Source organism: Rousettus aegyptiacus, unplaced genomic scaffold (genome assembly GCF_014176215.1).
Source record: "Rousettus aegyptiacus isolate mRouAeg1 unplaced genomic scaffold, mRouAeg1.p scaffold_m13_p_8, whole genome shotgun sequence".
In the NCBI taxonomy this organism is placed as follows: Eukaryota; Metazoa; Chordata; class Mammalia; order Chiroptera; family Pteropodidae; genus Rousettus; species Rousettus aegyptiacus.
Window position 1 is genome coordinate 56,257,863 of NW_023416311.1, and position 27,657 is coordinate 56,285,519.

The 27,657-nt window shown below is 34.5% G+C and overlaps 1 protein-coding gene across 2 annotated transcripts in view; it reads left to right on the forward strand.

Annotated features, from left to right (window-relative positions):
* The window catches only part of FAM172A (family with sequence similarity 172 member A), a 352,017-nt gene that overhangs the window by 200,517 nt on the left and 123,843 nt on the right, over positions 1–27,657 (forward strand). For both annotated transcript variants that reach the window (XM_036225594.1, XM_016164963.2), the window contains 2 exons: positions 14,693–14,809; positions 21,538–21,622. In XM_036225594.1, coding sequence (XP_036081487.1) covers positions 14,693–14,809; positions 21,538–21,622 — 202 coding nt within the window. The remainder of the gene's footprint in view (positions 1–14,692; positions 14,810–21,537; positions 21,623–27,657) is intronic.

The window sequence follows — 27,657 nt, forward strand, 5'->3', positions numbered from 1 at the left end:
AGCAAAGGATAAGAATGAGGAGCACAAGTAGCAATAATTTGCACCTTTTGCTTATATAAATTGCAGTGATCCTGTTTGTAATTTTTAAGCATCTACTTATTTCAAAATCGACCTGCTGTTCTTCTAAACTATTATAAAGACTGTATTTAATCTTCTATTTCAACTAGTCACTCAAAATTGAGTAGAGAACAATGAATATGCTACCATTCATAACTGTATTTATAGATTAGAGTGTGGCTACTAGTTAATAATAAAAGTGACCACATAATGAAACTTTTTCAATTGGCAATTATAATTCAATCTTCTTAAAAATATAAAGATTTATTCTTGCCATTTTTAGAATCTTACTGTCCGTTCTAGACCTAAATATTCATGTTTCAAACTAAAGGACTACTTGTTCATCCCTAAGGACATTAATGATTTTGTTATGTTATTTTAAAAATAAAACTACCCCCCTCCTGATTTCCTGCCTCCCCACCACCACGCCAAAGGAGGAAAGCAATCAGCAGCCTATAGAATATAGGAAACTATTTTTCCCTGTTCTTCTAATTAATCAGATCCATGAGAGGACTGTTAAAATTTCATATTTTTCTCTTCTAGAGTTGGAGCCGTATGTTATATATGAAAATATGCAGTTAAATCAAGCCTTGTTTTTATTAGCTAAAAATATTGATTTTTAACATGAGTAATTAGAATAAAGTATTTTTACACACTTTAAAGTTTTCATGGCATATGTTTTACATCCTGACCAAAAAATACAAAAAATATTGCTAGTATAGTGAAGAACACCAGTAAAATATCTGAGCATTGGCACATAGACAGTTTTAAATAAAATTTGTAAAGTACCTCTGCTTTGTGGCATCCCAAATTGGTTTCCACTAAATGGATATTTTAATGAGTAATTTTTTTCAAAGAGATATGGATAATGGTAATGTGCATTACCCTGGGTTGATTTTTTTTCTCTTCTAATTTTCCAAAGTGATTTATTTATAGTTTATTGAATAACATACATTTAAATATATTAAGTGTGATAGTTTTTAATTTCTTAGAAAAAAACTTTCAAAGTTAATACATGGTTCAGAGAGAAATATTGTCAATTTTTTACAAGTATTTTTCTTTTTCTAATGATTTCTATTTAACATCGTAAGATTATTAGCTAATTTAGGTTCATCTCTGATCTTTAGTAATGCATTTGTCACTTACTAAGACTAGGTACCACCTAGCTAGACCATATCAGTTCATAAACAAAACACTGATTAATCAATATGGGGCAGCTTTTGTTATATTCAACATTTTATAATTTGAAATGTTATTTTCCTGATACTCGCCATCTACAAGCAATCAGGTGCCAGCCCATTTATAATAGGTTTTTCTCCTCCTAGCAGGACGTTGCTTTTGGCTATAAAAAGTTAATTTCAGATCCTGATATACTTGCATTAATTTTTGAGATATTGGCCGGATGTAGTACAGCAAAGAATAACATGAACATCACACCACTATGCTGTAGCTAATCGTCTATTACCTCCAGCCACAGAAGCAGTGTTAATGTGAAGGCCACAGTGTGTCTGTGGAAAGACAGAAGCTGACAGAAAGTCTTAGAGATGGCTTCCTAAGGGTCTTGAAAGAAGACCACAACAATAGCGATGCTATCTGAAGGGATACATTTTAATACTTACAGTGCTGGACATCTTTGGATTTTTTATGATTTAAATAAATTATTATCTTGAATAACAGACCCCATCTCTCTCCAAACATCTTTTGCTTCAAAATGGAAAGGCTCATTGTAATGTTATCTTTTCAGAACCATAAGTGTTCTCTAAAAAACATATGACTGAGATGTTCATCAGCTGGGATGTTTGCTGTAATTCACCAATAAATTTGAATAATTTGACATAATTTCTGACAAAGATGAATGTTTCCACATTCATTTCCATAGTAAGGCAGTGTCTACATTGAAGAAACCAGTTTGACTGACTTTACCTGCCAAATTGATCAGAATAAGAACAAAACAACAGCCATTTTGTCCATAGAATTAAAGCAGTTTATGTGTGCAAACCACTTTGGTGGCCTGTCAACCCCAAAACTTGCATAATAGTATGTCACTGTGGAGCCTATAGTATTACAAGGAAGCAGAGCACTAGGACACATCATCAAAGAAATAATAGCACATGTGATGTTAGGTAGTGCACAGGGGTAGAGGGTGAAGGCGAGGCATTTTCAGTTGTGGAACTTGGAGTCATAGCTGGGTTAATCCCATCTTTGTTGAAACTAGAGGTAACATCTAAAGCATTTTACCTGTTTTTAGGAATTGGACTAATTTCTAATGTCCCTGACAACTTTTTATTCTTTTCCTCTATGTTATAGGTAGCGTCGTGTCAGTATTAATTAATGTTCAAACTGGTTTCGGTAAACCATGATGCTACTTGTAAATTTATTCTTTCATATAAAAGACCATAGGCGATATAATTGCATTGCATTCATAACTATTAGAATATTGTTTTAAGGCATTAGGGTCCAACTCACCCGACTCCCACAGATAATGAAAACTGTCGTCAATATCAAATTAACTTCTAGAAACATTTAATTTAAGTCCTTAAAAATTCAGAAATGAGTATATTGTCCTTTCTGTTGAGGAGGAAAAGGACTAAGATCATAGTACGTACTGGTGGTTGTGTGGGAAGAGACAGACTAAGGAAGCTTTGCTTTTCCTGACAACTTAGTGACAGAAAGTAGTATGGTAGATTTCATCATGACACCCACAGTAAGAAGTGACAGGTTGGGTTCTCATGAAAGTGGGTTAGGATCAGAACTATGGAAATTCAACATTTGTTCCTCATTCCTGTGCATCATCATCTTTTGTGCTTTATCTGTGGTAGTATCTCCTCTTCCCACCCTGATCATGATAACTTTCCTCACAAGGAGTCATTTTGTTTCTTTTCCATTCAAGATTTTTTCATATAAAATCTTTTGAATGGCATTCACTCCCTTTCCTTCAGACACATTGATGTTCTGTTGATATTTGACCTCTATTCTTTTATACATATATGCCTAAAAGAACAACATAGAAGCTATCTATTAATTTACCTCTTCCTCTCACTTTACTTTTTGCTGAAAGCATCTTTCTTGTTCTCCTATTTCCACACCATGTCTCTCTATCTCACTTATCTCATTAGATAAAACCTATGTGTAATTCTGTTTTGTATATTGCCTTTTATATTATTAACACTCAGGAAAATTAGTGTATGAATTTCAGTCTGCAGGGCTGTCAATCTGTCACCTTTCATGTACTACTTTAAAATTCCAAAATGTAAATGAAGTAATTAACCTGATATAAAACAGTGACATATAATTGACTTTCTAAATTAGTGAACTACTGACTCTTTTTTTTATCTTTGCCATTTTATAGGATTTCATATGGGCTAAATTGACTACTTAACAAAAGGTGTGATGTAACAAAAATTCTGCTTCCTACCATAATAAATACTGATGCTTATAACTATCATTACTGTGCCGCCTAAGTATATTTATTTTAGATTCTTGCTGTTTGAATTATTTTGTACTCATGAAACTGGGGCAATATTTAATGATAGTAGAATATAGACTCTAAATCATTGGCTCAACTAGTGGAATATCCTGCAAAGAAGTGCTAATGAACAAACACATGAAGGAAAATGGAAATTTTAAAAATAGCCTAGAGAATAATTCTTCATTCACACATAAACCTTTCCTTAGTGTAAATTTTTCAATGCCATCTCTCATCAGAGCTGTCATCAGATGTCTCACTGATAGGTATCAGGGTTCTCTTCTTCCTGTTAGTGATCTGAAGTGCTACTCCAACGTTTTCCATTACGGTGGATATTGATGGAGGACACTTCGTGTATAGCGACTGCTGTTTATGGTTCATGCTTGGAAGTGCTCTTTTACTACACGTAGTATATGTATATGTTCTCTATCTGTGAAATGAAGATGCAGTGCTACACATAGAGGTGTAAATAGTTACTTTTATTCCAACCTCATGTTTTCTTCCACTCAGTGTTTGTATAGTTTAAGTACAATCCCCAAATGTCCTATCTCAAATGAACATATTTCAAGTCATTTACTCCTACAGACTTTCAGTATTATTTTAGAAATGTGAGATGTGCTTTCATCAGAAAAATGACTACAACATATAAGCAGAATCCTACTTAAAAATTCCAACTTAAAAGGTTATTCTACATTTATTGATCAGTGGAGTCCTTATAAGTAGAAATTAACTCTAGCAACAGTATTCACTTGAATGTTTAAGCAGGCACACAAGCTCCAGGTATTTAGCGTAAGTTTCTAGGTAGAAAGGCCACCTGGAGATCCTTATTCAAATATTTTCAAACAATGTGGGAAGCTTATGACTAATACTTATTATAATGATGTCACTTTCTCTTTTAAAAATGGGTGTCAGCCTCTCCCTAATGTTCATCAACTCCAGTAACCCACAGTTGATTAACACATCCTGTTTTAAGAACATTTAGGTGGTTTTGCTTTACTATATCAATAGATCAATGCCTGCACTAGAATCTGAAATTAAGACATCCCTTTCTAACATATGTAAATTAGGTCAGTATCACACCATTTCTGCATAAACCTGAGCCTATAGTTAAAGGACTATGATCAAATTAATATTACCCTGAATTTCTAGATATAAAAACTCAGAAACATCTGAGGGTACAGAGTAACTAAGATCTGGAAAAGAATCAAAATCTGAAATGTCCGTAGTGCCAAATTTTGTATTGCACGGTCTATTTTCTTTATATCATAGGAAGTAAAGGCTGAGATTTGAAAATCTGACCTAGCTACTTTTACAGTGAAACTTCTCTGTCTGTGTTCACCCTTTCTTTTCCCCTACCATCACCATCAGGTTTGAGTTTATTGTGACAGATACAAGTAGTGATGATTGCATACTTTATTTGAAGTTTGGAGTTACTTTGTACTCTACTGCATTCAGGTTTGAAATCACAAGTATACCTTGCTTTATCTGAAATATGCATTTCATTTGAAATTTGGAAAAGTCATTCCCCACTGGATTTATAGAATAATTTTTGAAATTTGTGATTTTGATTTCTTTATGCTTTTAAATGGTCAATGCTTTTTCGTCTTTTAACTTTGTTTTTCCTTTATAATCTTTACTTGGAGGATAACACAAAATTTGATGGGATAGATAATATGGTGTTAGATTGTGAGAGACCTAAAACCCAAGGTAAATTTACTCGATCTCATAGATATTAGTGAGTTAAATTATAATATAATCTTTCTTTTGGGGAGCGGGTGGGGAAGCAGATGTGGCCATAATGTAATCTTGAGTGCACAAATATGTCAATAGAGCTCTAGGCAGGTTGGAAGGATGATCTGGATTTGAATGGACAATAGCCTAATGCTTAATTTCAATAAAGCCCTGTGGTGGATTTTGTGATACACTGCCAAGTTGCTTCTTCAATAGGAGGTTTGTTGCCCTATCTCTTGGGAGTGCTTTGAAGAGACAGCCTTCAGCTCTCAGTCCCTTCAGGGATTCCTTTGGCTGCTGTGGGGACCCATATTCAAGGACAGAACAGTGTGGGAGATTAAAGGCCAAGCCATCTGGGCCCAACTTGAGATGTTTCTGAATAGTCATTCTAGGTCCAGAGCTCCCCTAGGGTTGTGCAAGGCTGTCATTGGTCCTGATTGATTTCATTTCTGTAAGTAGCACCCCCATTCATTCCACAAATAATTTTTGATCACCTTTAATGTGCTAGTCATTTTGCAGGGAATGGGGATGTAGTATTCACCTGGTGAATATGGTCCTGCCCTTTTGGAGCCTACATTTCATGGAGAAAGACAGTGAGCAAATCATTACCAGTATAATCATTACCAGAATGGAAAATGCAGGGTATCATATACAGATAGTCATACAGTAAAGACACAGGATTTGAAGTTCAAAGATCTAGCTCTACTACTTAACTATGTGAATATGGGCAAGTCACTTACTTTTTCTGAGTATCAATTTCCTCATCTATAAAACAGGTATATGTTCCCTGAACTACCAATATACCTAAAAAGAAATTGTTCTATCTAATAAAATAATCTATATATGCTCAGAATACTAAAAGTCTCTACAGAATTTATCTGAACCTGCCTTTCTTCCTAAATTGTGAATTCTTCGCGAAGGTCAGAATTCTCATCTTCTTCAACTTTATAGTAATAATATAGTATCTAAAATATGTCATAAGTTAGAATATTGCTTTCTCTGTTTATGCCAGGTAATAGAGTATACAGTCTTCAAAATATATTGAAAACAATACAGGCAATTGGAACCTGAATTTTTTTACCAAACTATTACTAAATTTGTAGAATAACTTTGAAAACTTTAGTAACATTTGAAATACACCAAATATTTATGTGGAAATTCAATGTAAAGTTTTTTTTTTTTTCTCAGCTTTAGTGAGATATAATGGACAATCAAAAACTGTGTATATTTGAGATGTACAACCTTATGACCCTGATATCTACATATGTCATAAAATATTCACCACAGTCAAGCCAATCAACATATCCATCACCTCACACCTACTATAAAGGCTTTTAAGAGATTTTGTTAAATAACATAATCTCCTCTACTCTGGTTATCTACTATATGTCCTTGCGACAGTAAATCTTATTCCTTTACCTTTCTTTTTCCCAGACCAAAAGAAAATGGTATGCTTTAAAAATTAAATATATTAACACTCTTCCAGCTGAACGTGCATGCCTGCCCCTGCCAAAACCTAATGAAATCTTTTGCCACAGTTTTTAAAACATTCAATAATTGGCAAATTCTCTATTCTCTAAAGTATTTTTAATATCTACCAACTAAGTCTCATAAGTGACTTTTAAACTGAGTATTGTGAACATACTGCTTATTTGCATCAGAAACATTTTTTGTTATATAGTATATTTATTTATACAGTTTTAATAAGTTTTTTTCATTTTTCCATAAGAACATGTATTGTCACCATTTATTTAAACATCTCCTTTACTAAGCCTGCCTTAGTTTTTTAGACTGGCAATGTCTAGTCCTTATAATATATCTACTTCATGTATAGTCATTATAATTTTCAAATCTGTTTATAATATCTTGCCTACTTATGGTCAGTCTTATTACATAATAAAACATTTGAATCGAATAAGTCACCTTAATAAGTCTCTACACTATTTTCTTAATATGTGACCTCTTTTATTTTTTTTCATTACAATTAACTTGCTATTTTCTTGATTGGTAAGTTTTTCAAACTGTTGCCTTTTCAAATCACATATTTTTGTAGAGTACTAGTTTTCTTTCCCAACTCCCAGGTTGTCAATCACTTAATATTTGTGGGTTTTTTTGTTTTTTTTTTTCTTTCTTTTAAACCGACCTTACACATACTTTTTTGTTGTTGAAGAAACCTGCACGTGGCAGCATGGTCTAGGCAGGAAAGGAAAAGGAAGTTATTACTGCTCTCTTCTGGCTGCCTGCAATAATAAATCATAACTTGCCATTCCCTAACTGGTGGCTGGAGACTTATCTTCATAAATGCATGTGACCCAAGAAGTTTCAGTTTACATACCCTATCCCTTGGGGTTCTTGCCTGTGGAGAGCCCTTTCCTTCCTGAAATTAGACAAAGGTTGTAAGAATTGAAGCTAGGGCTTCAAAGCACAGGAAGAGGGAATGTTGTCTTATCCTGGTGCTACAGTGGAGCCCCAGCTGGCCATGTTTACCTACCCAGGGTGTGAGGCTGCGGGTCCATCTGTGAGGGGCTCAGCATAGCACTAAGGCTTGTCCTGAAGTTTGAACTTAAGAACTTTTAGAAATAGTTCTTGTATATTTTTCTACATGGTTATTTTTACAGTGATAACTATGTAGGATTTGGGTATGTGCATAAATTGCTAAGCATTGAGCACACAGAAACTTTATAAGATTTACCCATTTGCCAGAGTAACATTATTTAACTTCTGTGTTACATTTCTACATACAGTGACCATATAATTTATCATCCAAACCAGAACACTTTTAACAGTGAAAGAAGACACTATTAATGATTACTCCAGGCCCACAAGCCTAAACCAGAACTGTCCTGGGCTAACTGGAATATATGGTCATCCTCTTTATGCCTAACTATTTCCTTCGAAAACATTTAAGCAAGCCTAAATCACTTTACACAATCGAGGAAGTGGAGGTGGGTGTAGTGGTTATTTGACACTTCATAACTGCTACCCTATCAGCACAAATGTTGATGTCACTGGAGAGGATACATAGATACCATATTTAAAAGGAAGGATACATTTTAGAAATTAGAAATGAATGTCAAAGTAATGGTAATAGTAGTTGACATGCCTTATCTCATTTATTCTTCAGCAACCCTATGAGGTGACAACTATTATTCCCATTTTTGTATTCTTATAATGATTAACCAAAGATAAAATTTAAGGACATCTAATTTAAAAGCCAGTGCATCCTTTTAACTATGACACTGTACTGCCTTCCTCTTGACATACTTCATATCTGTGATTATCTTTTTAAAAATATATTCAGCTATACTTCCTTTGTGTAAAAAAAAAAAAAAAAAAAAAAAAAAAAGCATTAAATGGACTCTCGATCCACCAGCTTGAGATTGCTAAGCTGTGGCTTCATGCTTTGTTGCTGGCCCAAGTAATTCTGAAAGGGCTGCTGATGATAGGAAAGTGGAGCTGCCACAGTATGGCTTCAACAGTTCTGTTTTACTTTTCAAGTGCATGGTGCTGTTACTGGTCTAGTATTCTCATTACAGGATTTTAAACAGACACCATTGATCAGCTCTTTCTACTTCTTGAACAGGTGGTTTTAGAATTATTGAACCACATACTCTAAGGAAAAAGCAACCTTTCATAATTCTTTTTCTTTTGTGGATATATGGGTTTTTTTTAAAAAATAATGCTTGTCATTAAATGCATCCTAAGTTAAGCTTCTGTTGCCCTCTGCATTGAGAAAGGAGACTACTAGTTTACACATATGGGGTAGTTTGCATTGTGTTTTTGTGGATTTGTCTATTTTGACTGTTGTATGTGGCAGATCATCTAGTTTCATCTCACAGTAACTATGAGTTAGGTGTATTTATCATCTCTCTTTTACCTGTGATGAAATTGAGACACAGAAAAAGTTGAAATAATGTATGCAAGGTATCATTACCCGATATGGCCGAGCAGGGATTTGAACCCAGGGAAACTGACTCCAAAGACCTTGAACCTAACCACCTCACTCCTTATGAAGACTGCTTACTTGAAATTTTCTACTTTCAACAACAACAACAGAAAGTAGTGAATGCAGAACTGAGTAGCATGTGAGAGATGAACATCATACTTGTCTGAATTTCCTGCTGGGTGGTTTTGTCTTCATATTTCAACCACCAAACTGTGTATATTTCAATTGTAATCACTAGAGGTACTTCAAGAGCCTTGGATGACAGACCAAGGTTTTAATGTTGCAGCAAAGATGATATTTGTTCTGTGAGTAGCATGCTATTGGGATCGACTTGTGCAAAAGAATCTTCAGGAAGACATTAACAGACATTAGCAGAAAAGACTCTGCCAAACCCTGTGTCGGCTGATTAGACATCTTGGCCCAGGGCACATTTTTAACCCGGTAGGACTGATAGCACACAGGGCAGTGTGCCATATGCTAAGGGTTGTATAGGCAGAAATGTGAAATGACGGGAGAGATTTGTGGTAAAATACCATAATTTATTAAACCACATAAAGACTACATTCAAATAAAAGCACTGGATGTAATTATAATCTCTGTAGCAAAAATGTGAAAAGATACCAGCTTTTTATACTTTTGAAACCTTTGAAACAACTTAATCTGAAATCTTAACTCAAGGAACTCTAGAGGGAACTAATCTATTTATATACATACATATTTTTTAAAAAGACATCTCAAACCTCAACCATGCTGTTAACCAGAGTGATGATTCATTCATGTTCATACAGTAGCAGTGATCCTCAGATTTATAAATGTATATTAGTGGCAGATCCTAATCTGAAGGAAACATGCGTTATTTGATTTTCTTTTAGAGTATTCTTTCCTGTACAAGTTATTCACATGCTGTAACCCTCACAGTGCATATGTGTAACACATGTCAGAATTTTTAAAGAAGCGATTGGCTTTTGCTGATGAAAGACTTTAAAACATTTCCCTCAAAAACATGTTTAAAACATATAATATATGCAAATAAAAATATGGGCCTACATACACATACAGACATTCCTACCCCCAACCCATACTGGCCTTTCAGGAGGTCCCCTTCAACTTGAAAATATAAGACCTATTTATTCTGAGAACCGTGGCTGCTGGGCTGCAGTTATGGGAAAATGAAATTATCCGTTTCTTCTTTTAGTGTAGGGTGAAGACAGCTCAATTTAACATTCACTTCTTTAGTTTTGGAACGCTGACCCTAGTAATAGGTTGGATTCTTAATTTCCAGAACTTAAGGCCTTCAACTAGAGATATGAAACTACTTCATGACAGAGCATCCCTGTAACATCCACGTCTCCTGCCTTCAAAGTCTACCTTTTAAGCTAAGACGAATGGGTGGCAACTTTTTAACTTGATTTAGTGAGAGTAAGAAGAGTCTTTGTGTTTTCCTGTGCTAAAAGTAGCTCATGGTAGAGTTCTAGAAGAAATGAAACCCAAGGAAAAATTATAACAGCTCGTAGGTACAAAAAGAGAATCAGTGAACTTTTACAGTGACATGAAGTATTTGGATTGGCCACGTGCTTATGCAGACAGTAGGCAGGTACATCATTTGAGGGCCTTGGTGAAAGCATGGTAACTCAGGTGGACAGAAAAGCTCTATGTGATTTCTAGGAAGAGATGATAGCAGCCCTATGGAATGGGCATAATGCCTATGGGAGGGAACAAAGGTAGCTAGCTGCTGCTAACTCTGGCCCTCCCACACCAGCCCTGTGATCCTCTGGTCTTCATCTCCCCAAATACTCTCTTAGCTCTCCTGTCTTGTTACAGTTATTTAATGCCTAAAATTACTCTTACTCTGGAAGAAAAAAATAATAATAAAAGAAGAGGTGTTTTTCCTCTTAATTTCAACCCCATCAAAACTTTTAATGATGAGCCTGCATACAGATGATACATGTTTTTAATCTGTTTGAAAAACTTGATATTTATTGGGTTAGTTACATTTTTGTTGGACTGGCAATATGCTATACAGTGAAGGAAAGAGCACATCAATTGTGTAAAAGCTGAGTTGAGAAGACTATGAGTAAATAAGTGGATAAAATTAAGGAGAAACAGGAATATCATATGACAGCATCAAATATTTTGTATTAATTCTCACATCAGTATGATTTATAGAAATTTCAAATTTTCTCTCTTATCCTAAACATCATTTATTTTACAACTGTAATAATAATTTTTAAATGCTGTTGATAGTCTGTTATTACTCATGGCTGATTTCTATCTTGGCATTATTTTTAGAATTTTGTCGTTCCTTACTGATCTGGAATTGGATCTTTTTTTTTTTTTAACATTTGTTAAAAATGTCCAAGTCAGTGGAATACCGTATACTTGAAAAGGAAATTAATCAAATGAGTTCGTTTGTGTAGGAGCATTATGATATATCACTGAGAAATAGACCCCTGTGATACAGATGAAAGAGCACTGGATTTAAAGTCATGATCAAGTCAGTTGTGCCACATATCTATGTGGCCCTTACCAAGTTTCTCAGCCTCAGTTTCCTCTTCTGCAAATGGGGTAAACGATACGGGCTTTGCATTTGTTTCAATATTTCAGAATAAAATGAGAATGAATATGTATTCATTTTGAAATTTGTACAGTGCTACTCGAATATGAATATTATACACGCAAATATAAACAAACACTATTTTTAACTGTAACTTTACCATACGAAACCTATTAAGCCATGGAACTTTAAGATGTTGCTATTTGGGGTATCATTTTTTTTTTCACTTTTATCCAACTTTTGATACCATACTGAGATATTATAACAACAATGGAATGCTGTTCCTTCTACTTGAAAGATTGGTATAGGTGTTAAATTGATCTTAAGTGTAATTGTTTAAAGGGATCATTTAGCATGTACTTCATAGTTCACTCAGGAATACATGGAGACATTGAGATCACAGGGTTCTTACCATGTTTAGAGACTAAAGTCCCTTTGATAATCTAATGAAAGCTAAGGATCCTCTCCCATAAAAATACTTATATGATATACAAAGAGAATTTTGCAAGGAATTTCAAAGGTGTTTATATCCATGAATCTTAATAAAAACCACATCCCCACCTTAGATTGACATATAGTAAGACTTTTGATTATAAGGCTTCCTCCCTTTCAGATTTCTGGGGTTTCCAGACTATTATGTTCTTCTATTGTAGACTACTGTGGAAGTTGTTTTCCTGTCCAGCTGAGTCTCTACCCATCACTTTCTTTAGCTGTATTCCATCTCAGGTCTGTCTCTTATTAAACAATCTTGATTCAGTCTACCCCCACTACTGCCATTCTCCACACTTTTCATCAGTGCTCATAACCAGTGGTAGGAGTACAAGAGTGAAGAAAGGCTATGAACCAATCAGTCAAATATTTGAAATTCTTTGTTACTAGGTTCATTTGTAAACAGCTATTCATTGAGAGGCTCTGTAATATGACCATCCTCCATCTCAACTAACATAATACAATAGTGATTTTTAAGCTGCAAAGGACTAGAACAGTGTAAGAGAGTATCTTGCTGGATTATAAGGTGATTCAATGTGTTGTGAAGTTGCACATCATCACATCTGTTTTGTGAAATGTCATCCGGATGGACAAACAGACACAAGTTTTTTTGTGTGTTTTTTTTTAATCTCTGAGAGTTCATCCAACAATTGAATATTTTTTCAGGTTTGTAGAATTTTGATCCTCAGATTTTCTACTTTTGCACTAAATCCTCAGCTTACTCAATACTTAATTTTATACCATTTCGCAAACGGTCTTCATTATTTAGTATCTTCAGACACCACTGCTTTAAATAAGCTAACGTATGTTAAGAACAACCACAATATAATCCAGGGCAAATATTTTTAAATGCAGATATATCCTTAGACTACTAGAAGAGCATGTTTTTATTTTATAACTTCAGCAACAATTGCGCTAGATCTCTAAAAGTGTTACTGTTTAGAAAATGAGAGTAAGGACATATAAGTTCTTCATGAGCCAGATGGAGTCACTATTGTGGAATTTTGCTTTTTATTACTAATGTTGTTTTAAATTTTTATATTTTAGTGCCAACCTGATCCAATGAGAATCTATTTTTAAAATAAAACCTAGAAGGAGGTAGTAAACTATTTAATAATGAATGTGAAGTATTGAATTAGAGTATTATTTTATGCTTTTAAAAATACTGTCATTGCAAGGTGAATTTTTGCAGTAATATTATAATGTTGATAACCAAGAATGATTTTAAGATTTTCACATTATATAAGCAGAAAACACAATGCACAAAGATTTCAAGTGCAGAAATGCTGCTGAGGCAGCATTAACAGTGAATTAGATTTCCATTAGGTAGTGTTCAGTGAGAGGGGATGTGTATATTCAGGGTTAAAGAAATTTAACAGAGACAGACATTTTAAATTCAGAATGCCAACAGGCATAATTTGGTATCATAAGCATGGCTTGCAGTGTTCTCTATATGAACCATTCAGAATTCTCCCTTTTTTAGATGTAGTAATATATTTTTGATATACAATTCATAGAAATAAACAACAAATGGTAGAGAAATTGCTCTTTTTTAGAGAAAAAACATTTGATGTAAGAAAATAGAGCATGGCTATGAAATTCAAGACTACTACTTACTGTATTTTAACTATAATTTTTTTATGAAACTTTCTTATATTCGTTGTGTCAAATTGGGGTCACTAGTGTTAGTAGATTAAAAACTTTTATGATTCTTTTAAACTAGAACTATTAGTTTTCAGTTTCTTTATCTTGTAGATCACTGGTGAATTCATCAATTTCTTCAAGTCAAGTGGCTCTTTCTAATTTCAGAACCATTTAATTTTCTAGAAATAAAATTCTATAGAAAGAAGTTAAAGTGAATAATTTGTCAACATAAAGAAATATGTTAGAAATCCAAACTATATTGATAAGACTTTGAAGAGAAGATTTTTGAGGGCATTTAAAACACCAAGGAGTTACAAGGCCATGATGAAGAGCAGACTAGTTAAATTAGAGATGTCAAAGCAAGATATCTTTCTTTACTTATGTGCCATCTACTTACTAAAAGTTAATGGAAGTTAGTTCTAAGTAGCTAACAGTGAACTCTGGGCACTAACTTCTCTAAAGCACTGAAATAGGAAGTGGTAGAAGAAACTTGTAAAAGAAACCCTCAGGGATTCCTCCTCTTTTCCCCTGGGATCCCTTTAATCCTTGATTTGTCAAACCACGTGGAAAATAATAGAGCTGCATAGTTCTAAGCTTTAAGTGGTATTATCTTTTAAAAAGAAAATATTAGGTCTCCTCACATCTCTGGATAAAAATAGGGCATGTATTCAGTGTAGAAAAGAGTAACTGAACAAGAGATGTATTTTGCTTTTTTATTTTTAATATATTATTATCTATGACTAAGCAGGCTGCACTCAGTAGGAAAATATTATAGCCAATATTTTATTTTCTTTTTTTAAAACAGATGATTCAACGAGAAGCAGATGTAAAAAGTAAGGTAACTGCTGTGGCGTTGACAGACTCTGTTCACAATGTGTGGCATCAAGAAGCTGGCAAAACGATTCGAGAATGGATGAGAGAGGTGAGACTGGATTTTTTCAATGCTGAGATGAATGAACATGAGCCTTTATATCTTGAGCCCCCACCAACTTATATCACCTCCCACCCTCAAACTTCCTTTCTACAGGCAGAACATTTAGAGGGAATAGAAGAAACCTAGACATATTTGAAATAATAGAAAATCCTTCTGAAGAACAAATACTTCTTTGAAAGCTCTCTTTCCTTTTTTTTTTTTTTTTTTTTTTTTGGCTTTCTATAGAATATTATGTGTGCATACAGTATACAGTAGGAACTATGGCTGAAGAAGATCATAATCAGTTAGGAGATTATTATTCCCTGACCTTTAATTTTTCTGCCAACATTGGTCCTGCTTAATTACAAGAAAGAAGCTTACTGTGCACAGGGTCTCATCCTCTTAAAAGGTGGTCTGTGTGTGCTATTCTCAAGTGGATTGGCTCGCAACTGCCAGTAGGGGGAGAAATAAAAAGCTGAAATAATGTTATTGCCAGACTCTTGAGCTAGGAGAAACCTGGGTGCTGGTCATGGTCTACCCTCAGGCTAAGAAAGCTTCTTTTGACACTTTTTAAGAGCTAGTGAACCTGAAAATGAACAAGGACTCATTGAACATGCTCCCATTAAAAAAAAAAAAACTTTCAACCCATTCTTTCTTTTATTCTTGTTACAGATATACAACTGAAATTTTACTTTTATTTAGCCTTCTGATATTATAAGCAATTGACATCAGCTATATCATGCTATAACAATTGTTTAGTCAAATCATATACTTACTTATATGACTGAGCTGGTTGACCTTCCTGATTTTCTCCCAGTTTTTATTAATAGAATATCCAGGCTGACCTCTCACTATAGGTGTGGTGGGTAATTTCTATCAGCCCTCGAGGTGCATTGTAAGGACCAGAGAGCTAACATTTGAAGGACTAGGCTGTGTAATACCATAGTGGTGTTATCATAATACCCCCAATCTGTTGTTATTCTCCATTAGAAAAAGTACTTTAATCATGCAAAAGTCCAAAATAGTTTCATTTCATTCCTCATAATGCTGTAAACATATAGAGGTGGATTTTTAACCTATTCTAACACCCAGGTGTTTTCTGACCACATTACTTTTCATATTTATTCTTTAAAATATATCGACATCCTTAATTGTCTTTTCAAAGGACCTAAACTTTTTCAAGAGAAATTTTGTATTTTTCATGCCTATACTTTTTTTATGCTATTTATCTGTCCAAATGGATACAAGACAGCTCCCAGCATTATATAAGTAGTAAGGTTAATAAATGAGGTGTTAGTACCTTTTTTCACCCACGCAATAACCAATATAGAATTTAGTACTTGTCCCAAAGTAGAAACATTCCTATTCATAGTTTTTTAATTGGGAATTTTGTGCATCTCATTCCAGGTAACAAATATTTTAAAAATTATTTAGGTTTACTATTAAAAATATTTCCAAGACTGGATTAGTTGTCCCCTTCAAAAATCAGAATATATTCTGTGCATTTTTTCATCTGACTGAAATAGACAGTAGCTGAATGCATCTTACTGTAATCAGAGCTTTTATTTGTTTCTTTACTAGCATAGCTTTTATAAAAAATTTTTAATTTTATAAAAATGTATAATGACCTGGCTCTTGAATAGTTCTTTCAACTCCGTCTTTTATGCCTTAGGCGTGAAGCAGCATAAAGAGTTTTGTATTACGATATACCAAAATTCAAACTCCAGCTCAGTCACCTACCTAGCTGTATAGTCTTGGGCAAGTTATTTAATCTCTTTGAGAGACAATGTTCTTATCTATAAAATACAATACCTACCTTGCAAACATGATTGGGAAATAACATACGTAAAGAAATAGCACAGCTATTGGCACTTTGAAGTTTAGTAAATCATAACTATTTTTGTTGTTACTGTCTCACCCCTAAATAATATAAAATACATGAACTGTATTTTTCTTTTGTTTTATGAATGATTTTTATATTCAAAATATCTTACAAAAATGCAGTAATTCAAAAAAGGAGTTAGGAGAACTGAGTTTTGATAACGATTCTGGCTTCATCGCTCATTAGGTAAATCAGTAATTAAAAACCTAGCCTGTACCAGGTACCCTGCTAAGACTTATGTTCTTAGGAGAGCCAAGAACATAAGCCATCTTTTTTCTGGACCTGTTTCATAATTGTGATTTATAGATAGTAATTCCCATTTCATCTACTTCATGAGCTATTGTGAGAATCAAAGGTGGTAACCAAGAAGAAAACCCCTTGAAAAGTAAATGGTACTATATAAAGAAATGAACTATATTATTGTAGAAAACACTATAATATCCCAGAGATAAAAATTATTAGATCATAGTTGATGGAGCTTTGAAATAATTCCTGCTCAGAGCTCTTTCCTAAAACAAGAACAGAAAGGGACACTAGCCAGATATTCTTTTAAGAACTTACCTAAATATATCTTGTAGAGAGTTTACATGGCTTAAATTAATATGATAAAGTTATTGGTAATAAGTATTCGTTTACTATAAAAGGCTGATTTTTTTAGTCCTATCAGCATACAGAAAGAATGTAAAGTACTGTATTCTTGTATTATTTGTATAATTGTAAAATAATAATTTCTTTTAAACAAGAAAGGTCAGAGAGGGCAATTTCTCCAAGTGAAATCTACTCCCAGCCAAAAGACCAAGCATACACACTAAACCAGCCTCGTGAGGAGAGGTGAAAAGTAACCCAAGGGAGCTCCCAAGAGGCGTTTCTCACCTCAGGCTCCAGAACTGTAAAGGCTGAGTGGGTGACGACGAACCTGGAGGGTATTTTGCCACATGAAATAAACCAGACACAGAACGGGAAATACTCTATGATCTCACTTATACGTGGAATCTTAAAAAGTCTAACACATAGAAGCAGAGTGTAGGGTGGTACCTACCAGTGGCAGGGAGGTGAAAGAAATGGGGAGGTATTTGTCAAAGAACACAAAGTTGCAGTCACGTAAGATGCGTAAGTCGAGAGAACTGATGGTCCAGCATGATGACTATATTTAGTAATACTGAATTAAACCCTAGAAATTTTCTAAGAATAGAGCCCAGTTTTTCTCACCATACTGAAAAAATGGTATCTCTGTGAAAAGACATATGAAGTATCTTGACTGTAGTAACTATTTCACTATGTATATGTATATTGCATCTTCATGATGTATACCTTAAATGTATAGTTTTTATATTAAAAAAAGAAAAGGCTGACTGGGCAAATGTCATTTCCTGACATACTCCTAGCTTCTGAAAGTTTCCAGCCAAGCCAGATGTATGGTTCTACTTAACAGCCAGGAACCATTACCTATCACCATTATGCTCTGTGTCAGTCCTACAAACTCAACCTGGCGAATCATGATTGTTCTTGTCTGAGGATATAATGCCTGTCATATTAAAGATCAATGTCTAAAGCACTGCTGATTTACAACTTAGACAAATGAAATAAAAATGAATAAAAAAAACCTAAAACCTAAACTCAACCAAGGCAACAAACATTTCTAAATACTTTGGAGTACCTTGCATAGGAATACTTAATATACTAAGTCCTAAACTTTTTAAAAAATTTTTATTCATTTCATGTCTACCCTGAAATATCATCAACCTTTGGTGTTAAAATGTCAAAGAGAGTCACTCAGCACTGCAGCCTACAGTCACTTCAAATCCATATTTATATTTTTCAAGCTTTTGGATTTCACAAAGAAGACAATTTACAACCAGGAAAACTTGTAAGGTCATAATTTCAAAGTAAAAGAGCTTTAAATTGAAAACACTTAATTCTAAGAAACACTCACTATAGTGCCTATGGTTTTTTGTTTTTTGTTTTTCCCTCTTAGACCTGGAGAAACTCTGGTTACATAATCTATCCCAATCAAGGGCTTCTTTAGCTTTCTGCTTGTTGGTTGGGATGAGGCTCAGGTGTGGCACTGTTTGTACTTCTAGTCCAGTGTGCCTTGATATCTGCCCGGGAACCTGAGAATAAGATCTCCAGGAACTGGGAACACACTCCAACACGTTTGGAGTTTAGATAGAGCTTTATTAGTAGGCTGTCTTTATCACCATCCAAGACACTTTTCTAGTGTCCATCTCAACTGAAAAACTGGGGAGAGCATCAAATTGGGACAATGAGAAGAGAGATAGAATAAGCATTAGAACAGTGAAAGAGAATAGTTTCTAAACTATAGAAACACATCTTAGAATAGGGAGTTACATTTGATAAGATGGAATTTCAGATAATTCTACTTAATATACGATGACTATATATCTTTTTATATTTCTTTACTTATATTTCCCAATATGTTTACATTATTTTATTTCATTATACTCTATGACATGGCAAACACATTTTTAACTCGTTTTACCCTTTTTTTATATATTTTTCACTAGGGGAGTAAAAATGTCACACATACACACATGCTCATGTATACACTCATTAAACTTATATTATCAAACCTTTACAATCCTACACAGGTACTTTGTCATTCCAGAGAACTTTTGGACATATCCACTTTAACTATAGGGTGTTTATTTTCTGTCCTATTTTTATTAGAGATCAAAGCCTAAACATGTGACTAGATAAAAACTGAAATTTCAGAATCATAAAATGTTGACTTATATTTTGCTTTAAATATTTAAAGGTGACCTGGATAAAATCCATTTTGTTCAGCTTTCTAAAGTCAATGATAACAAGTTAGAAACGATTAATCATCAGTACATTGTAATGTACCATCACTCTTATTAATACTAGAAACATCTTATAAGACATATCTTTACATACGTGAAGTGTAGGTGAGCAGTATTAAGACTGACATATCACTAGGGTAATAGCTGACTTTCATCAGATTTGGAGGTACTACTAGGATGAATAATAATTAAAATATATACCTAATCGCTGCCTGTCTGTCGGTAGTGCTAATTGCTGTCATTGAAAAGACTGAATTGTTTAAGAAAGAGAGAGAGAAAGAGAAAGTCATTCTTCATTGAAGCTATCTCCCTGTATCATTGGGAGCCTATTTTTAGTACCTATAGAAGTCATGATTTTTGAATTTATTAGGGGCTGTGATGAATGATGAAACAAATCATCCATTTACATATCTTGACACTGCTTTGGAGAATACTTATTTCTTACAAGCAAGTGTCACATTGTATATAAAAGCTGGCTAATTGTGTGCTAATCTTCTGCATTATCAAGAACTCTCTGATGTGGTATTCTATCAGTAGTAATATTAATTTTACTTATTGCAAATGTATGAAATATCTTCTAAAATCCTATTTCTTTTATGATTTTTGCTCTCACATTGTATAATTTTTTCATTCAGCTGCTAATTAAGATTAGGAATGCAAGTTAAGAATACATATCCACTTTAAACCATCAAGCTTTTATAATACATGAAAATACTAATATTTTATCCATTTAAAATGTAAAAGGAGAGAAAGCATTTAAGAACATTACTAGATGTTGTGTTTGTTTTCATGGTTTTTTCCACACAGTTCAATAGTTTCATTGATCTACTGTTTCTTACAAAAATCTGCCATGCTTTGTGAACTTCACTTTCTAATCTCATACAGCAACCCTTCCTTTATGTTATTCCTGCTCTCCGTGGTCCCAGAACAGTAGGGTTGCCTTGACAAATCTATTCAAAAGCCATTCCTCGGCCTTTATTGGTGGGGACTGGGGCCTTTGAAATTCTCTCCTCACTGCAACACAGCTGACATCTTCTTCCAGACAGAATGAATTAAGGAAACACAATAAGACACTTGATCTACCAGTCAAGGATCTTTCCACAGTGAGGACGGATTCCATGGTGCACAACCAGGGCAGCAAGCATCTAAAAATACACAATACATGGTTGTTTACCAGAATAGCAATCAGCGATTTTTTCCAACATGATTGATAGGATGATTTCTTTTTAAATAAAATCTGTCTGGAAATTCAGTGTGTGTGTGTCTGTATGTGTCTGTGTGTGTCTTTGTGTGTCTTGGAAAATTTTTAAATACATATATGAGGTTAATTACATTTTTTAAGCCAGACTTCAAATACAGACTTAAAATGTATGGAAGGGATATAGATTATCTTTATTTCATAGTCTGAGTTGTAAATCATCATTATCTTAGAGATTGATCTTTATTTAATATTGAAGACTTTGTGTCCTCAAACACACAGCTACAATTCATCAGATTATGTTTCTTTTGAACTATTTAATACAGCCTTCATTGAACCAGGCTGAAATAAAAATTAAAAGATAATATAACTATATAGGCCAGGTTTTGAGAAGTAAGTGCAAAATTTATTTCTTCTAGTATTACAAAGACAAATAATATAGTTTTAAAATATAGCAGTTACTTTACATGCTCAAAATAATATCTATTTTCATCTAAAAGTTAAAAACTGACACCTTTTTCAATTTCCTTTATATAATCCTAGCCTTCTCTTAGAAATATATCGCATCATGTTCACAGAAAGTCACATCTTAATATAAGCACAGGTGATTTGCTGAATTTTAGAAGATGAACATTTTTCCTTCCACAGGCATGTCAGTGTCAGTCATGAGTAATTATTAACTGTTTACATAAGAAAATGGTCTACAGTATATGGAAAATAAATTGAATATACTTCTAATGGTATATTATATAGGATAAATTATTCTCTACAACCTAAAAAGTTGGTCTTGGCTTAAATTATGTTTCAACAGAAAATCCTCTCTGTTATATTGCAGAACTGTTGTAATTGGGTCTCTAGCTCGGAACCATTAGACACATCAGTGGAGTCCATGCTGCCTGACTGTCCCCGAGTCTCAGCAGGTATGTGTTAGTTGCGAGACGTACGAGTTATTTTTAAGGTGAAAAAATATGCTTATGAAATATGTCATTCTATTTTGAAAATTAATCATGTTGTTCTGCTTTGAATCTTTGAATGAATTATCGGTAACATACGACATGGATCTGACCTACTACCAGAAGTTTGTTAAGTAGCTGAAATGCTTACCAAAAAAGACGAGTAAGTGAAACAATTTGAGAGTAATGTACACATTTGCTATTGAAGCTTAGGGAGACAAGTACATTAAAAGAAAGAAATTCATTATAAGACAAGGACTGGATAGCCATATAGGATCTCAGAGTATTTGTCTCTGACTGAATACCAACTCAGTGTTGCAACAGGCAGTAAAGTCTGTGAGTTCAGAAAAAAAGAGATTACTGTGGCCTAGAGTTTTTAGAAAAGTTATTCTTGCAAAAGTTCTTGGCTGGACTTGTATGTTAAGGTTTGGAGTGTAGGAAGACATGCAGGATGGTATTCTAGGCAAATGAAACAGTGTAAGGGGTCAGGGCCTGGATGGATCGGAAGGCATCCACTGGCCTGCCTGTTCCAAGCAGAAGAGTGGAGTGGTAAACATCTCACATGGGCTCCAGACAGTGTAAGGATGGTACTGATTTCCACCCCACAGGTGTACTTTTGTCTCTATTCCCTAGGTAAGAGGAGAGAGTAACATTTTTCATTGCTTTCTAGTTGGGCTTTCATAATTCTCACCCAATTTTGATGGTAAACACAACTTGAGCAATGATGTCTGGTTGTAGCTGTAGAACAGAAGTGGGCTTGCTTTGGCCATATATGCCAGAAAACGAGCAGAAGTTTTGAACATAAACTACTCCATATAATACTCAGAGAAGATAGCAAATCACTACATAGAGTTGCAGATGTGTTTATGCATTTGAAGGAAATAATTTGGAGAACAGTTTAAATACTAGGTACAGAACTATTATAACCAAATTTCATTTATCATTAATACCTAAACTTGGACTGAGCTTCACTATCATGATAGCTAAAATTTTCAGGTCTGTCAGAAAGGTTCAATCACAGACATAAACCACTAGGAAATATATATGTTATAATATATATACCTATGTATACGTGTGTATGTGTATATGTGTGTACTATACAATTGATTTTCTTTCTTAGCAATAGTTGTGTTATATAAAATCACTGCAAACAAAAGACTTAGTGAATACCGAATCTTTACTCCTAGGGAAAATAGAGTTAGGTTCCTCCAAGCCCCTGGCCACAACTTTTTTGTCAATCTATCAGTCTATAACCATGTTTTATGAATGTTTCTCTTTAAAGAAACATTAATATATATAGTTGATTTACTAACAGTGAACTCAGCCAACAGCACTGTAACTCATGCCTGAATGAAGCTTATCTAACAAACTTATTTTCTCCATAAGACACATCAGTCTTCTTGTGCTTAGGAGCACTAGATAGCACTATACTTAGGGATCATTTCAAACTGTGCAATCACCAAAAAAAAGCACAAAAATTTGAAAAACCTAGCAAAAATAGTCGTTTATGGTATGAGAAGTGAAACAAGAACGTGATGCATGGCTTCATCACTGTATACGCGCACGTCTGCAAATGACTGCAAAAGCACCATGAGTATTGATCTTGGGGGTTACAAAAACATTTTAATAAGTAGATGAATTCACAAATACAGAACCCACAAATAATGAAGATTGAGTATATGTGCGTATGTATGTCTGTGTGTGTATATATATATATATAAAGTATTTATTTCAGAAATTTGACCAGAGCAGGTTAAGCAGTCTTCACAAGAATGTTGACTTTGCATTCAATGCTGGAGCTTGAGTTTACAGAGCAGACAGTTGTTAAGGGAAGATGGATATCAAGTGGCAGAGGGCAAGAATGAGCTAGAACCTTTAAGCACGAGCTAGAGCCCATGAGGATGGAATTAATAAACCCACGTCAGTCCTTGTGGTTTCTATCCTTGGTGGTGTGGGTGTCCTGTAAAAGCCCTTTGTCATAGAGCTAACCACACACACACCCAGCCCAGGAGTCAGAAATGCTGAAGGAGAATCCAGGGGAAGGTAGAGTAGACACAACCCTGGCCACTGCCTCATTGCCTCAATGTGAGCCATCATGTAAACAACAATATGTGTAAGCTAAAAATGGCTGCAGCTTCACTTTAACTCTCCAAATTTCCCACAGAAATCTCTCTTGGGTACCATCCTAACAAGAAATTTGCAGTTTAAAAAGAAATTCTGGGAAATGCAGTTCAAACTAGCCAAACTGACACATTACAGATTCTTCACAGTCCACCCCATGTCAACTTGGCACTTATATTCATCTCTTTACACCAAGCTTAATCTCTAAATAAAGACATAAAGCTGTGTTTCCACCTAACATGATTTAACTATCCCCCGTACAACCAAAAGCATACTAACTCTTTTCCCCAAAAGAGTAGATACAAAGTCCCTTTATTATCTTCGGCTAATGTCCATTCTTCTTACCTTTGGTATCTTATAATTTAAATTCTGAGAAATAAAGCTAATTGCTAGTGACACATTTTACATGAGATGATAAAGGAATAAGAGAGAAGAAGAAAACAAAAGCATTTAATATATATTCATATTGAAATAAGGAAGAAATCCTCATAACTATTATATTCCTCATTTTTGCAACTGGTCATGTAGTTGTAGCTGGTATTTATAACTACCTTCATTCTGTAGTCCCTTTGCTCTCAGCAAGCACCTTAATTGATCATGGTTCCTTGCCTGGTGAGATGACCCCATACCTTCATTTCTGAAGGGTGCAGGCCATTAGCAAGCCTGTCTGAGTTAGATTGTTATAGTTTTCTCTTGACATTAGTCAAAGGGTGTCCTAGAGGATTTCCTGTGTAGTAGACATACTCCACTTTACCTCATTGTGTAGTAGCAACTCAATTTTCCCTCAGTAATCAGGATCAGTCACCATGGCCCATAACAAGAAACACTCTCCATCTCATTAATTCAGTGATAAAAGGAGCATAAAGTGGCAAGGTGTAGTCTCAGCTTCCATTTGAATGGAATCATTGTTGTTTTGCCTGAAAGAAGCATTCCTTCCAATGGAACTAAGATCTTTAAATCAACAGAGCCTAAAGTCATGGGAATGGGAAGCAGCACTTTTGCTAGACCACTGAAGGTGATAAGAAGAGAAGCCAGTCCCATTTCTATCCTTTTGTTCTCAGATCTAAGAGAAATAGGACAGTATATTAAATACTGATGTAGAGCAAATGCCACACCCTGGAAGACAGTATTTCAGTTCAACAAGGTGTCATGCAGCACTGTAACTAGGTCATCAAAGTTATTCCACTATTCTGTCAAGCCTGCTGCTTAAGGATGATGGGGAGCATGGTAAGACCAGTGAATGTTGACAGACCTTAGGCTCTTTCTTTTCCTCTCACTTGTTCTCTCTGATGGAAGCCAGCTGCCTTGTTGTGAGCTGCTTTGTGGAAAGGCTCATGTGGCAAGGAATGGGTTCTCTGAAGAGCCAGTGAAGGCCTGAGGCCTGCTAATAGCCACATGAGTGACCTTGGAATATCACGTTCCATTTGAGTCTTGAGATGACTGCAACCCCAGCCATCACCTTGACTGTAGCCTTGTGAGAGACCTTGCGCCAATTACCCAGCTAAGCCATGTTCAGATTTCTGACCCACAGAAACTGTGAGTGATAAATGAGTATTGTTTTAAGCTGCCAAGTCTTGGGGTGATTTGTTCCACAGCAGTAGATAATTAATACAACAGGCTTAAACTTCAACTCTGGTGGTCGCTCAAGCCTAAGAAGAAGCAACCTTAACTTTTTTTGAGGCTACAGCCTTACAAGGCTCATTTTTGCTCAGATACTTTATAGTTTAAGAGCAACTCTTTCTAAAAAGGCACTAAAAAGCTCATTGAAGACAATTTGTTTCAATACTTGCTCCCCACTACCTCACTAGACTTTGCTGTACAATTTATTAGAAATAAGATACTAAGTTTCTTTATCACACTCATTTGATCTTACATTAGATCTATTCATCTTTTCTCTGACCAAATTTTTCTTAGGACAGAACTTACTACTCTCTATAACTTTCTATTCCCTGTGAGTTTTTATTCCAACAAATTTAGCTTAAGTCAGGAGATTTTATATACAGTCCCCAGCATAATTTCTCAAATATTTATTGAGCACATATTATGTTCCTACGCTGGATGTAGCAGTTGGCAATAGCTCACCATGATTATCTTCCTTCACCTCTCCTGCCCACGCTAAAAAAGAATGTTTTCCTGGCCCTCTAGTAGTGGGTAGGTTCCTCCTTTTGAAGCTGGCATCAAAATTAGTTTGCATCAGATGAGAAAAGAGTTATAGCTGGCATCCCCAGCATTCTCCATACCGCCTTATAAAAACTGAATGGATTTTCAGTCAAAATCAGTGATTCCCTCCCTCCCCCAAAATCAGTGATTTCCTTCAAAAGGTCCTTAAAAAATGTTAACAAAGGATCAAAATGGGATTTTAAAGAAGATTAATTTATTAAGTGGGTAAAAGAGAGGAGCAAGAAGCTAGAGACGGGGACTCAGCAGGCTGTGATAATAAAGCAAGTATATGAAGTTGATGGCATGAACTGGAGTGGTGACAATGGGAACAGAGATGGTAGGAGAGCTGTAACCAATATGACTCAGGAAGACTACACTCGATGATAGTTTGTACTCAGAGGCTAAGGGCAAAGGAAGAAACAACATTAAGTTCCAATGTAAAGTAACTAGGATAATGAAAATATTATTACCAGAGGTAAAGGGGAGCTGGAGGGGAATATCAATTAAGGACAAAAGATGATGAAATTATCGTATGACCTACTTCATTGAAGTGATGGCATGTAGATAACAGGAAATTCAAATGGAAATAACCAAAGGTTGCTGAAGTACCTTTGAAACACCTGAAATTCTCTGATCAATAATCCTGTTATCTATAATTTAGAATGTTACTATTATTAGAAGATTTCAACATGTGTACTAAACCACAAGTTATTGGATATCCAGACTATACATTCGAGTTAGTGAAGTCTTTTTTTTAAGCTTTTAAAATTATAGTTTTTTACTTGTTATAATATGCTTTTATCTTGTGACTAGAGGTTTCATGGTCTTAGCAGTAAAATTACCTATTAAAATACATACTCAATGAATTCTGTATTTTTTTCCTTTATTACTAAATGTGTTTTTCTCTATACATAAGATCTGTGTCCTTATTCCCTCCCGGCGTTCTCTTGTCTTGCTTCTAGATGTAGAAGAAAGGGGTCATTAATAACATTTTTGTACTTAATTGTCAAACCCACTTCCCTACTAGAACAGAAAGTCGAAAATTAGCAATTTTAGGTGAACTTGAATTATAGAAAACCTGCTAACGTAATCCTAATTTTTCTTCACTTAAGTAATCCAGATTGACTATTTATACTGACTGAACTTACTGAATATTTGCTAAATAGTCACTTCACTTTATTGCTGAAAATATGTCTTGAGGAAATGACACTGAAGAGTTATATCTCGTCTTTGTTAGTGAATAATCACTTCCTTCTAAAGATAGCAATGAAAAATCAACAGTAATTACTTCTAGAATGTGGTGTCATTCAGAATGTGTAGACAGGTTAGTTGAGTTGTATAATACGTTTTTAGACACAGCTCAAATTAATCAGGTAATTGAAAATTTATACTTTGCCTTGTAAACAGACCTTAAAATTCAAGACTTATTAGCATATATGATAGTGTACCACTTTTTGACTACATGAACTGCTCAAGAATCATTGCATTCCTCTTTTCATTCAAAGGGTATATATTCTAATCCTTTAAGTGATGTTTTCAGTAACTAAATAGTACTTCTCAGGCAGTTTGTGTTCATTACTGTAAAATTGGCCTTGTAGCTGTTATTCATCAGTTAGCTTCCCTATTCATTGTTCTTTGCTACCTTATAATTATTAGTTAATTTAAGGGATAAGTATTCTAAAAGTTGACCACCAGAAATTCTTGTGTTTTCAGTGAATCAT